This window comes from Rhincodon typus, chromosome 12 (assembly GCF_021869965.1).
Source record: "Rhincodon typus isolate 14 chromosome 12, sRhiTyp1.1, whole genome shotgun sequence".
NCBI lineage: Eukaryota > Metazoa > Chordata > Chondrichthyes > Orectolobiformes > Rhincodontidae > Rhincodon > Rhincodon typus.
Window position 1 is genome coordinate 63,590,767 of NC_063343.1, and position 13,161 is coordinate 63,603,927.

General features: G+C 41.7%; 1 protein-coding gene across 1 annotated transcript in view; it reads left to right on the forward strand.

Annotated features, from left to right (window-relative positions):
• maml1 (mastermind-like transcriptional coactivator 1) overlaps positions 1-13,161 on the forward strand; it is an 84,177-nt gene that overhangs the window by 53,132 nt on the left and 17,884 nt on the right. Inside the window, exon 3 of the mRNA XM_020515095.2 lies at positions 5,949-6,194. Within this exon, the coding sequence (XP_020370684.1) occupies positions 5,949-6,194 (246 nt within the window). The remainder of the gene's footprint in view (positions 1-5,948; positions 6,195-13,161) is intronic.

Sequence of the window (13,161 nt, forward strand, 5' to 3'; positions counted from 1 at the left end):
CTCTATTTATTTCTGAGCTCCCTTCCCCCTCCCCATTCCTGAAGAAGGGTCCTGACCCAAAACGTCAACTTTGCTGCTGCTTGGCCTGCTGTGTTCATCCAGCTCCACACTATTATTTTTACCTGTAAGTTGTTGCTTCCAGATCACTTGTGCCAAATTGTTTCTTTGGTCTTTCCCCAGTGTAGAATTTTTTTTATTCCTGGCACATCCTTATCCTTTTCCATACGCATCCTAAATCTAAATTGTGGCCACTACTGATACACTTTATATCTGCCTGGGCTGATTTTCAAATTTTACATCCAGGACTGCACTGCTCTTGTTGGGCTTTCTATGTACTGACAAAAAACAAGTTCTCATGGATGCAGTGTAAGATTTTTTTCCCTCCTTGTCTAGCATGCTGTAATTATACCAATTAGGAAATTTTAACTATTGAAGTACTACTACTGCCTTATTGTTAAAATTTTCTGAAATTGCATTTGTTTTTGATCATCTATCACTTGACTGGGGGCTGATTAGTGCACATCCAGAAGTATATTTGCATCTTTTTTTTTCCACTTCTACCCACGTGGCACCATTTTGATTGCTCCAATATATCTTCCCACCTCACTGCTATAATTGATTCCGTGATCAATATTGCAGACTCTTGTTCCTCCTGTTCTATTCCCATCCTCACCAGCTGTTGTCTGAATACCCTGTAACCAGGATCGAGATGCCAATTCTGCCTATCTTACATCCAAGTCTGTATCCTAGCAATGGTGTCATATTCGTGTGCGTTTGTCTGCTTTTGGCTCATCTATCTTGTATCTTTTTAGGCTCCTTATATTTTTGCCTATTATGGCTGATTCCCTGACTAACTCAAAATCTGTCTATCTCAGCCTTAATTACAAACTTGACTGCCGGGCGGCCAGGATCAGCATACCATTCTGGCGTCAAGACTACAACTGAAATCCTATCTGCCACACTTCAACACTTCTTCCTCTGATTCTGCTATCTCCCCCCTCCCCTTGCCATTTAGCCATTTATGCATATCCAGTTTACTGTCAGCCAGCTAATCTTCTTTCTATGCTAATATGTTAACCCTTCACAATTAAGCATTTATTTTTGGCAGTAGCCTAAATAATAATAGATGGCCTAGTGGTATTGTCATTAGACTAATAATCTGTTCTGGGGACAGAAGTTCAAATCCCATCATGGCAGATGGTAGAATTTGAGTTCAGTAAAAATCTATAATTAAAAAATGTAATAATGGCCAAGGCAATTGCCATAAAAGTGTGTCTGGTTCATCAATGCCCTTTAAGGAAGAGAACTGCTGTCCTTACCCAGTCTTTTGCTTACATGTGACTCTAGTCCCACCGTTTACTCTTAACTGCCATTCGGTTATAACCAGATGGACTACAGTGGTTCAAGAAGGCAGCCTACCATCACCTTCTCCAAGGAAGCTAGGAATGGGCAATAAATGTTGACACCCACATTCTGTGAATAGATTTTTTTAAAAATTCAAAGACTAGTCAGTAGGCCATCAGTTTGCTTATTATCATCATTTCACTAAGTTCCCCTGTCCTTTCCACCTCCTGATTTAAAGCTACTGTTGAATTTTTTGTGTTGTCATGTCAGAAGCAACATTTCATTCACCAATTCCCTCTCACTATTATTAAGTCTCCATTCTCCCTCTCTAGAGGACCAAGGACCACAACTTTTCACTTTATACATTAATGATCTAGATGAAGGAACTGTGGGTATTCTGGCTAAGTTTGCAGACGATACAAAGATAGGTGGAGGGACAGGTAGTATTGACGAGGTGGGAAGGCTGCAGAAGGATTTGGACAGGTTAGGAGAGTGGGCAAAGAAGTGGCAGATGGAGTACAACGTGGGAAAGTGTGAGATCATGCACTTTGGTAAGGAGAATAAAAGCATGGACTATTTTCTAAATGGGGAGAAAATTCAGAAGTCTGAAGTGCAAAGAGTTCTCGTCCAGGATTCTCTCAAGGTAAACTTGCAGGTTGAGTCAGTAGTCAGGAAGGCAAATGCAATGTTGACATTTATTTTGGGAGGACTTGAATATAAAAGCAGGCTACTGAGGCTTTATAAGGCTCTGGTCAGGCCACATTTGGAGCGTTGTGTGCAGTTTTGGGCCCCATACCTCAGGAAGGATGTACTGGCCCTGGAGTGGGTTCAGAGGAGGTTCACGGGAATGGTCCCAGGAATGGGAAGCTTAACATATGAGGAACGTTCGAGGACTCTGGGACTATACTCATTGGAGTTTCGAAGGATGAGGGGGGATCTAATTGAAACTTTCAGAATACTGAATGGGTGACGGAGTGGGTGTTGGGAAGATGCTTCCATTGGTAGGGAGACTAGGACCTGAGAGCACAGCCTTAGAGTAAAGGGAAGACCTTTTTAGAATGGAGATAAGGAGAAACTTCTTCAGCCAGAGAGTGGTGAATCTATGGAATTCACTGCCACAGAAGGCTGTGGAGGCCAGGTCATTGAGTACATTTAAGACTGAGATAGATGGGTTCTTGATTATCAAGGGTTACGGGGAGAAAGTGGGAGGATGGGGCTGACTAACTTATCAGCCATGATTGAATGACGGAGCAGACTCAGTGGGCCGAATGGCCTAATTTCTGCTCCTATGTCTTATGGTCTTAACATTCACTTTTATTGTAATTTCCTTTTTAAGTACCTGCAGAAACTCTTGCTATCCATTTTTATATTTGTAGCTGGCTTTCTCTCCTGTCCGGATCAATTTTTCAGTCATTCTCTGCTGTCATTTATATTCTGACCTGTCAGCTTTATGCAGTCATGTTTTTTCCTCCAGTTTGATGCTTACCCTGACTTGTGTAGTTAATGACAGCTGGTATGTCCTGCCTTTAATTTTTTTCTTTACTGTAAGAATATATTTATTCCAAGTATTCTAAAGTATGCCCTTAAATGTCTGCCACTGAATATCAATCCTTCTAATCTATCTCAGTTTAGTATGCCAATTCACTTCTAGCTCACCTTTCATGACCGCACAGTCGCCCACATAATTGCTGTTATTTAATTTTAAGATCTAGTCCTAGATCCAGTGTCTCCCATTCAAACTGGATGTAAAATGCAATCACATTGTGATTGCTGCCACCTAGGAGTGCTTTTATTCTGAGATCATTCATTAATCCTGTCATGTTACCAAGTTTAAGGTGATCCTGTCTCTCTGTCATTTCCTGATTATGCTGCTCCAAGCAAATATCTCAAAAGTACTGAGCTCTTTATCCAGGTTACTGCTGCCAGTTTGATTTTCCAGTTTATATGTGGATTAAAGTCACCCATACTTATTACCATCCCTTTATCACTACTTGTGTATTTTATCCAACATTGTGCTTACTGTTTAGGGGCCTGTAGACCCACTCCAATTAGTAACTTATCTCCCCTACTCTTCCTCATCTTCACCCAAAGCTATTCTGTGTCCTGTTCTCCTGAATTAAGGTTATCTGTTGTACAAGTGCCACATCCTTGATCAATAATGTTATCCCTTCACTTTTGCCTAGCTTTATTTTCTTCTTGACTATCAGGTACCCCTTTTTGAGCACCAAATCATTGTCATCCTGCAGCCATTTGTTTGTAATGGCCAGCACATCGATTTATTTACCTTATAAAAACCGAAAGAACTGCGGCTGCTGTGAATCAGGAACAAGAACAAAGTGCTGGAGAAGCTCAGCAGGTCTGGCAGCATTTGTGAAGGAAAAAACAGAGTTAACGCTTCGGGTCCGGTGACCCTTCCTCGGAACGGTTCTGAGGAAGGGTCACCGGACCCAAAACATTAACTGTTTTTCCCTTCACAGATGCTGCCAGATCTGCTGAATTTATTTACCTTGTTGTATGCTATCTTGTATGTTGTATGTTTACTTTGTTATCCACATTCCGATACATAGTGTTCAGTTTCGCATTTTGTTATTTTTGTAGCTTCTAGGCTTGACTGGTGTATTCCTATTTTCTTCACAGTCTCCTCTTCTCATTCTCTGACTCATTTTCCCGTTTTACTATTTGCCTTTCTTACCTTGTCTTTACTCCTTGATTTGCCATATCTTTGCACATTCAATTCCTTGCCTCATTATCTAGTTCTAAGCACCCTCTACTTCCTAGTTATGTAGTTTGCTGGAACACTGCGCTAGCACAGTTCACCTATAGAATGTTCCAATGATAAAGCCCCACTTTCCCCAATACTGGTACCAGTGCACCAGCAACTGGAACCCACTTCCCCAAACCAATCTTTCGAGCTATATGTCATCTCTGATTTTATGTACCATAAGCTGTTTGCATGCTGTTTGGATTGTCCAGATATTTTTATAATTGAGAACAATACTCCTAATTTTCTTTTTTGGAATGCAGACCTTCGAGGTCAAGGCAATGACTTCTGAAGCAAGAAGTCAGTGTATCAGTACACCAATTGACATGCGTGGAACCTCGGAGCAGCCACCCAGCTTAGAGGGAATACTCTGAGATTCTGCTTTTTTATTTAATGTCTAACTCCTCATACTTTTTCTATGTAGAACTAGTTCCTCATTCTTACTTCGTTCTATTTTATATTGTATTGACCTGTACCATGACAGTTGGATCCTCCCCCTTTCTACTGCAGCTCTCAACCCAGCACTGTCAGGCAACACAGCCTTCTGAGTCTTGGCTGCAGAGAATGATATCAATCCCCCTCACTATACTATTCTCTATTACCACTACGTTCCTCGTTGCTTTCGCCACTTGAATGGCTTCCTGCACCATTGTCAGTTTGCTCATTGACTCTCCAGCCCCTGTTGTCATACAAGCCAGTTGAGAGCACCTACTATCTATTGGACATTTGCAGGGATTCCTGCCCTCTGGATCCCTTTATGTGTTTCACTTGCAGTCACACCATTGTGTCCACATCCACTGAAAAAATTGAAAGTCCCTATCCTCAATGCTGCAACTACCTTCTGAAATGAAGAATCAAGGTAACTTTCCACTTTACTGTTATGTTACTGTATCTGTAGTTCAGCCTCCAGCTCGTAAACTGAGCCGAAGCTATTCAGACGAAACGTTTATTGCAGACATGTTTGCTCTGGATCAAAATTTTATCCAGAAGTTCCCAAGTGCAGCTGTGAAACATCACTTTTTTTCATCCTTAATGAGTTTTAATTATTTCAGTATTCAGGTCTTCATTTTTTTTTTGTTTTATTAACTTTATCACAAACCTAAAAATAGAATAAACCTTAATCACTTACCAGATACACACCAAACGCTCACCTCTTTTCCCAGTAGTAGAGTAAAACGCTATTCCTAGAGGGCTAAAGCGTAGCATTGTCAAAGGAACAAACACTTTCTTACCCCTGCTTCTCCAACTTCCCACTGTCAACTCCCACGTTTGCACTGAATTTCCTTAACTAACCACACTTGTTTGCCTTGTCTGTATGATAGAACCCTGAATTTATATAGTGGTCTGAGAAATATTTTGTTTAGTTTGTCCCATCTCTCTAGCTTTATACCAGTGTGTCTTAACATGCTGATCAATTGAATTCCATAACCACCACCCCAATATAAATCAGTTTTTCTCTGAATTTCTATTTCAGCTTCTTTGACAAAGTTGTGTCCAAGGACAACAGAGCTGTAAAGATAGTGCCTGCTCTGATTTGCAGCAGTAAAGAGAGAGAGCTATTAAATGATCTGATGGGTCAATTTAAGACTAGGAAAAGATTTGGTAGGGTAAGCATGGGGAAAATAAATCCAATAAAGAATTTGAGAGAATTTTTTGTCTGCGAGAATGGGTAGAACTTCATGTTTAAAATCTGAGGAAGAAAGGAAGAGAAGGTATGATGATAGAATGAGATGAAGTAGGTGGAAGGGGGGAAAAATGAACACCAGTGACCCTATCGTTGAATGTTTTGCTTTGCTGTCAGCTCTGTATAATTCTGTGTAATGATTGTATGCACTTTTAATAGGATCAAAATCCTGGAACTGTCACCAGGACATCAAACTCTGTCCAGGCATCAGGTCCAGGCACTCAGCCTCCACCTGCTTCTATCGCTGGTAACCATGGAAATGCTGCATACATCGGTAGCCAGCAGCAGGCTGTCGCCATGAAACAGCAAATTTTGATGGATCAGCAGAAGCAACGAGAACAGCTACAGTTGATGGAGCAGCAGAAGCAGCAATATCTTCAGAGACAGCAGCTGCTGGCAGAGCAGGTATGTAATGTTGGGGTGAGGGGTGAGCTTTGTATTGCACAGGCATTGCTGGGAGAACTGCAGCAAATGAATCAAGCCATGTTGTGGACTTGCAGAACTGAATTTACTGTGCACTTGGTGCTCACTGCAATGTGGTTAGTATGTGAGATCACCCGTACACGGTTTTTGGGAAAATGATGAGGACAAATATTTCTCAGTATTTAGGTTTTGTGTTTGATGCAGTATATCCAGAGTTGGCAGAGAGTGCAAAAAGTCATGGACTGTAAGCAGGAAGCACTGAAAGTATTTGGTGTGCCAGAAAGCACGTGTGGATGCTGAAATAGAAGTAAGATTTCAGGTCAGTGACGTTTTGTCAGAACAACAGCAACGACCCACAGTGGATACATAACGTGAACGGAGGGGCTGTGTAGGGGATTTGATGACTGGGGGTATGTTTGCAAATGGGTCTGGTGTTATATTGGAAAGTCATCAAATGTTAAGTGTTTCTTGCAATGGATATCGGCTGATCTGTTGAATATTTATAGCTTTTTGTTTTTAATTTCAGATTTTGAACTTCCATAGTGCGTTGTTTTTATTTAATGTTATGAGTTGCATGGGAAGGTTTTAGACTTGAGTATCAAAGAGACTAAATTGCTCTTTCCTGATATGAAATTTAACTGGTACCTTGACCCAATATAGCCTCAATGCCATTGGATAGTGAACTGGATCAGATGAACAGAAAGTGAAACTGGCAGCTGGGAGGGTAAAATTCAACCAACTGACAGATTTGACTAGACAGATCAGGGAGGGGGAACTTGGATGAGAGATGCAGACTTGCTGACTTATTTTAAAATTTTCATAATTCTTTTCGTGCATGGTTATTGTGAGAAATCATAAATGCCAACATGTTTGCAGTGTCGTAATAGGTTTTGATGGGAGTAGTTCTGATGTTGAAATGGGTACATAATTAATTGCTGCATAAACTTAAACTTATAGTGGAATCCCAATTATCTCATTTTTAGATTTCGGTAACCACAAGACAAAAAGACATACCAAACATACCTCAATCAAATTTCAGGAATTCCAGCTGATTATTACTTGACAAGCATGCACAGCCTAGATTATCTGGGGACAGAAAGCGTGAGGTCATAATCTGAACCATGGTAGAGTTCAACGTGAAAATTATATGAATGTAACATTATAGCTTAAATTCTTTCAGTGCAGTAACACTTTATTTTAAAATGCAACACTTTTTGGTATGAATGTGATAAGGACAAAGCGAGAACTGAGATATAGTGATCATCTGATGAATGTGCCATTAATTTGGGCATTCATCTACAAGTCTGAATATTGGGCCATTTCCGGTTGTAAGCATCAATGTCACATGAGCATATCAGACATTGATTAAGTTTGGTAGCTGTTGCATTAATGGCAGAGTTTAGAAATTGGACTTGCCTGAAATATGGAAAATGTATCGGTATACACATCGCAAAAGTATCTGTTGTCGTCTGCTCGCTTCAATTAAATGCTATTGAAAATAAACTTTAATCTTGGTGCATGTTACCTGAGCTCTGAAGAATGAAAATTGGATGCAGTTTTAGTTGACCTGATATGTGGTCACAAATTGGATATTTTAGCAGATCTTAGCAAGAAATATTTCAGATTGACTGTAAATATCCTTCCTTTGCTGTTCCTTTTCATAATGACCAGGTAAAAATGCCATGAAGCCAAATTGCCCAAAACTGACCACTATCATTCTTAGGTGGCAGTTGCTCACACACACTCCCACACTTTGAAGGTGTGGTGGTAGTTTTTTCATTCTTGAACCTTTCCTTTGTGTTCTAATTAGTATGAGAACATTTTCTCTTCCTCCATTTGGCAAACTTTCCTTGGCCTGATTACTTTGAACAGATAACGCAGACTTCAATGCCCATGTACCACATCCCTTCCTGGGCTGCACCTGAATTTTTTCTGATCCTGAAGTCTTTCTGTTTCTTGTTTGGTTCAGGACTACTCTCATTTCCACTTTTACAGTGTCAGTCACCAGGTGTTAATTGGGCCCCCCTTCTGTTCTCCTGATTTGCTGCTTTGGTGCTGTTTTGTAGCTCCTTGAAGTAAGCAGCCCATCTTTTCTTTGCTTCTTCATTGAGTACGTGCCTACATTATCATCGTCTTAAATGGTCCATGTGTTTAACTCTCCATCATTTTTGTAATCCCAAATATCTAGAATGAACATCTGTCATACGACACTCATGTCACCTTGTCCTTTGTCTTCATTATCATGTTTTTAATCAGACACTCGTTAGTAGTTAGTCTGATCCTCCACTTCCTAAAGCGCTTTGTCTTTTCATGAACTGGTTGTAAGTATTAATATGAAATACTATAGAATTGCAAAGCACTGAAGTGTTCACTTTAGGATTGTCCGTTCTTCTGTTCTTATCCCATAGCCCAGAACATTGTTCCTTTTCAAATATGTATCTAATTCCCTTTTGAACGTTGCTATTGAAAACTTAATGTGTCCTTCCAGGCAATGTGTTCCAGATCACAATGAGCATGATCCTTTCCAAAAGAAGGAAAAAGTTATTTTTCTTTGTCACTAGTCTTAAATCTGTGGTCCAAGTTGCCATCCTTCCTGCCATTGAATTACCTTTCTCCCCGTTATTGCATCAAAGCGCTTTATGATTTTGACATGTCTGTAACTTTTTCTTTTAACCTCTACCTGAAAGAAAACAATTCCAGCATTTTTTTATTCACTTGTGGGATGTGGGCAGTTCTGGCTGGCCAGCATTTATTGCCTGTCACTAGTTGCTTGTAAGAAGGTGGTGGTGAGCTGCTTTCTTGAACTACTGCAGTCCATGTAACGTAGGTAGACCCACAATGCCCTTAAGGAGGGAATTCCAGGATTTTGACCCAGTAAAAGATGGCAGTGTATTTCCAAGACAGGATGATGAATGACTTGGAGGGGAACTTGCAAGTGACAGTGTTTCTGTGGTGCTGCCCTTGTCTTCCTTGATGAAAGTGGATATGAACTTGGAAGACACTATCTAAAGATCTTTGAATTTCTTCAGTGCATTTTGTAGACAGCACACATTGCTGCTAAGAATCGGTGGAGTGAGCGAATGCTTGTAGATGTGCCAATCAAGTGGGCAGTTTCATCCTGGATAGTGTCAGACGACTTGTGTTATTGGAGCTGCACTCATCGAGACAAGTGGAGAGTATTCTATCACACTCCTGACTTGCACCTTAAAAATGGTGGCTAGATTGGGGTGACGTGATGGCTCCGTGATTAACACTGTTGCCTCGATGCAGGGACCTGGGCTCAATTCCATGCTTAGGTGACTGTATGGAGTTTGCATGTTCTCCCTGTGCCTGTGTGGAGATTTCTCCGGGTGCTTTAGTTTCCTCCCACATTCCAAAGGGTTTAGGTGGACTGGCCATGCTAAATTGCTCTGTAATGTCCGGGTTAGGTGACTTAACAAATGTAAATGCAGGGTTACAGGGATAGGGTAGGGGGCTGGTCTGTCTTCGATGTTCTTTGGAGGGTTGGTGCAGACTTTACGGACTGGCTTCTCTCTGTACTGTAGGGATTCTAGGATCCTGTGAGATTTAAGGGAGTCAGGAGATGAGTTGTTTGCTGAAGTTTTCCTAACTTCTCTCCTGCTGTTCCACCCACTCTATTGATATGGCAAGTCCAGTTGATTTCTGGTCAGTGGTAATCCCCAGGATGTTGATTGGCGAGTGATTCACTGGTGGTGACTCCATTGAATATCAAGGGTGACGGTTACATTGTGCCTTATTAGATACAGTAATTGTCTGGCATTTTGTGTCATAAATGTTATTTGCCACTTGTCAGCCCAAGCCTGGATATTGTCCAGATCTTGTTGTATTTGAACATTGACTGCTTTAGTCTCTGAGGAGTCGAAATGATGTTGAATATTGTGTTGTTGTTGTCGGTGAACATGCCCACGTCTGACCTCATGGAGGGAAAGTGATTGAAGCAACTGAAGATAGTTGGGCCTAGAGGAACTCGAGCTAAAATGACTGAGCTCCAACAACCACAACCAAATTCCTGTGTGTCCTCCAATCGCCAGAGCGTTTGCCTCCAGATATCCACTGATTCCACTTTTGCTCAGGTTCCTTGATGCCACACTTGGTCGAATGCAAGTTTGAGGTCAAGAACCATCACTCTCACCTCACCTGGAATTCAGCACTTCTGTCTGTGTTTGAATGCAGTGTATGATGAGGCCAGGAGCTGAGTGGCTTTGACAGAACCAAAACTCTGTATGAGTGAACAGGTTGTTGCTGAGCAGGTGCTGCTTAACAACACTTAATGACACCTTCCATAATTTAGCTGATGCTCGAGAGTAGATTGATGGGGCAGTAATTGGTTGGGTTGTATTTGTCCTGGTTTTTGGTACAGGATATTTCTCGGCAATTTTCCACATTGTTGGATGGATGCCGGTGTTCTATCTGTGCTGGAATGGGTTGGAGAATGTTGTGGAGTGCAGTTCTTGCTTGAATATTGTTGGGGCCCATAACCTTTGCAGCATCCACTGCTCCATTTGTTTCTTGATATCACATGGATTGCATCAAATTGGTTGAAGACCCATTTCTGTGACGCAGGGGACCACTGGAGGAGACAGATGGATCATCCACTTGGCACCTCTGGCTGAAGATTGCTGCAAATGTTTCTGCCTTGTCTTTTGCACTGATATGCTAAGCTCTCCCACCAGTAAGGCTGGGGATATTTTTAGAGCCACCACATCTGAGTTGATTAATTGTCCTCCACCATTCACAACTGGATTTGGCAGGACTGTAGAGCTCAGATCTGATCTGTTGGATGTGGGATTGCTTAGCTCTGTCTATCAATTGCTGCTATTCTGTTTGGCTCTCAAGTTGTTCTCTTAGGTAGCTTCCCAAGTTGATACCTCATTTTTAGGTATGCCTGGTGGTGCTCCTGGCATGCCATCCTGCACTTTACATTGAACAAAATTGATCCCCTGGCTTGATAGTTGAGTGGGGGATATGCCAGGCCATGAGGTTGCAGATTGTACTAGAGTACGATTCTACTGTTGTTGGTGGCCCACACTGCCTCATGGATGCCTGTCTTGAGTTACTAAATCGATTGGAAGTCTGTCCCATTTAGTGTGGTAATAGTGCCGCACAGCACAATGGAGCATAATCTCAATATAAAGGCAGGATTTCATGTCCATAAGCACTGTGCAGTAATGACTGTTAGCAATACTGTCGTGAACAGATGCATCTGCAGTTGACCTCATCCTCAGCAATTGGTCAGGTATGTTTTTCCTTGTTGGTTCCCTCACCACCTGCTGCAGACCCAGTCTAGTAGCTGTGTCATTTAGGACCCGACCAGCTCAATCAGTAGTGCTGCTGCCAAGCCATGCTTGGTGGTGGACATTGAAATTCTCCTCCTGACTGTAAGCCATTGTGCCACTACTTCTGGTTGTCTTGCCATGAGACAAAACATATTCAGGGATGGTGATGGTGGTTTATGGGACGTGCCATACTCATAGATTCATAACTTGGCAATGGCAGGGTCCACAGAGCTGTTTTTGCCTTTGTTTCTGGTGCCTAGGTCAATGCCAAGTTTTGTTTCATTTTGTTGAGAATTCATAACAGTTGACACAACGGAGTGGCTTGCTAGTCCGTTTCAGAGGGCAGTTGAGAATCAACCACTTTGTAATGGCTCTGGAGTCGCATGTGGTGCGGTGAGGATGGTAGATTTCCTTCATTGAAGGACATTAGTGAACCAGATGGGATTTTGTGGTAATCGATAATAGTTTCATGGTCATCAGTAGATTCTTCCAGATTTTTAAAATTGAGTTCAAATTCCACTATCAACAGTAGAACAGTTGCAGAGTTTCTAGATTAATAGTTTAGTCATAATACTACTAGGCCAACACCTAGAGCATCAAAGCCCCTTATTTAGGTACTATTTGTGTCAATCTTCACAGGTTCTCCAAAGTCCTGAAATTCTTTCAACATGTGATGCACAGATTCAGACCTCTCATTCCAGCTGAAAAGCTGGGTTTGATCATTTTAATGAAGACTTACCATATTTTCTTTGTTTTTGTACCCTTCCTTTGTTAATTGCAAAGATCCCATGTTATTTTAGAACATAGCATTTTATTTAAAATGCAATTTTATTATCAGTTTGCCTGTGTTTTTGATGGAGAAGCAGGGAAAAGGGTGGAGTAGGGTTGCTGAGTTTAATTAGTAGCTTCTGGATTCCTATTGTGTTAGCAACTGAAATCATCACATACTCAATCTGGACTCCATCAGGGCCACCTGACCTCATTACATCTTCGGGTGGAGTTGGGGAAAAGCTCTTCTGCTTGGAGTCCTTTGTACTAGGCAGGACATTGGAGGTCAGTCACCTCAGCCTTTGGGCATCATTGCGGGAGTTCCTCAGGATAGTGTTCCAGGTTCAACCTTCAGCTGCTTCAATGACCTTCTCTATAATCATTGGGACAGAAGTAGGGATATTTGTTGATTATTGTACAATGCTCAGCGCAATTCAGATGACTCGGATACTGAAGCTCCCTGTGTCCATATTCAGCAAGACCTAGGCAATTTCCAGGCTGGGGCTGATGTGTGATGCTGTTACTTTCCATTTGCCTGTAAATCTCCAGCCAGAGAGAATCTAACTATTGTCCTTATCATTGAATGACATTACCGTTGCTCCATTCCTCAATCAACATCGTGTAGTTTACCATTCTGTCCCAATGCTGTCTAGTCCCTACAAGACACAAGTTATGAGTGTGATAAAATGCTCCCCACTTACCTGGATGAGTGCAGCTCTGAAAATACTCAGCAAACTCGGTAGAATTAAGGACAAAGCAGCTTGCTTGGTTTGCACCCCATCCACCACTTCCAACCTTCAGCGTTTTCCAAACCTGCAATCTCTACACCTGGAAGGATAAAGCTACAGATGCATGGGAGCACCACTAATTGCACATTCCCCTCC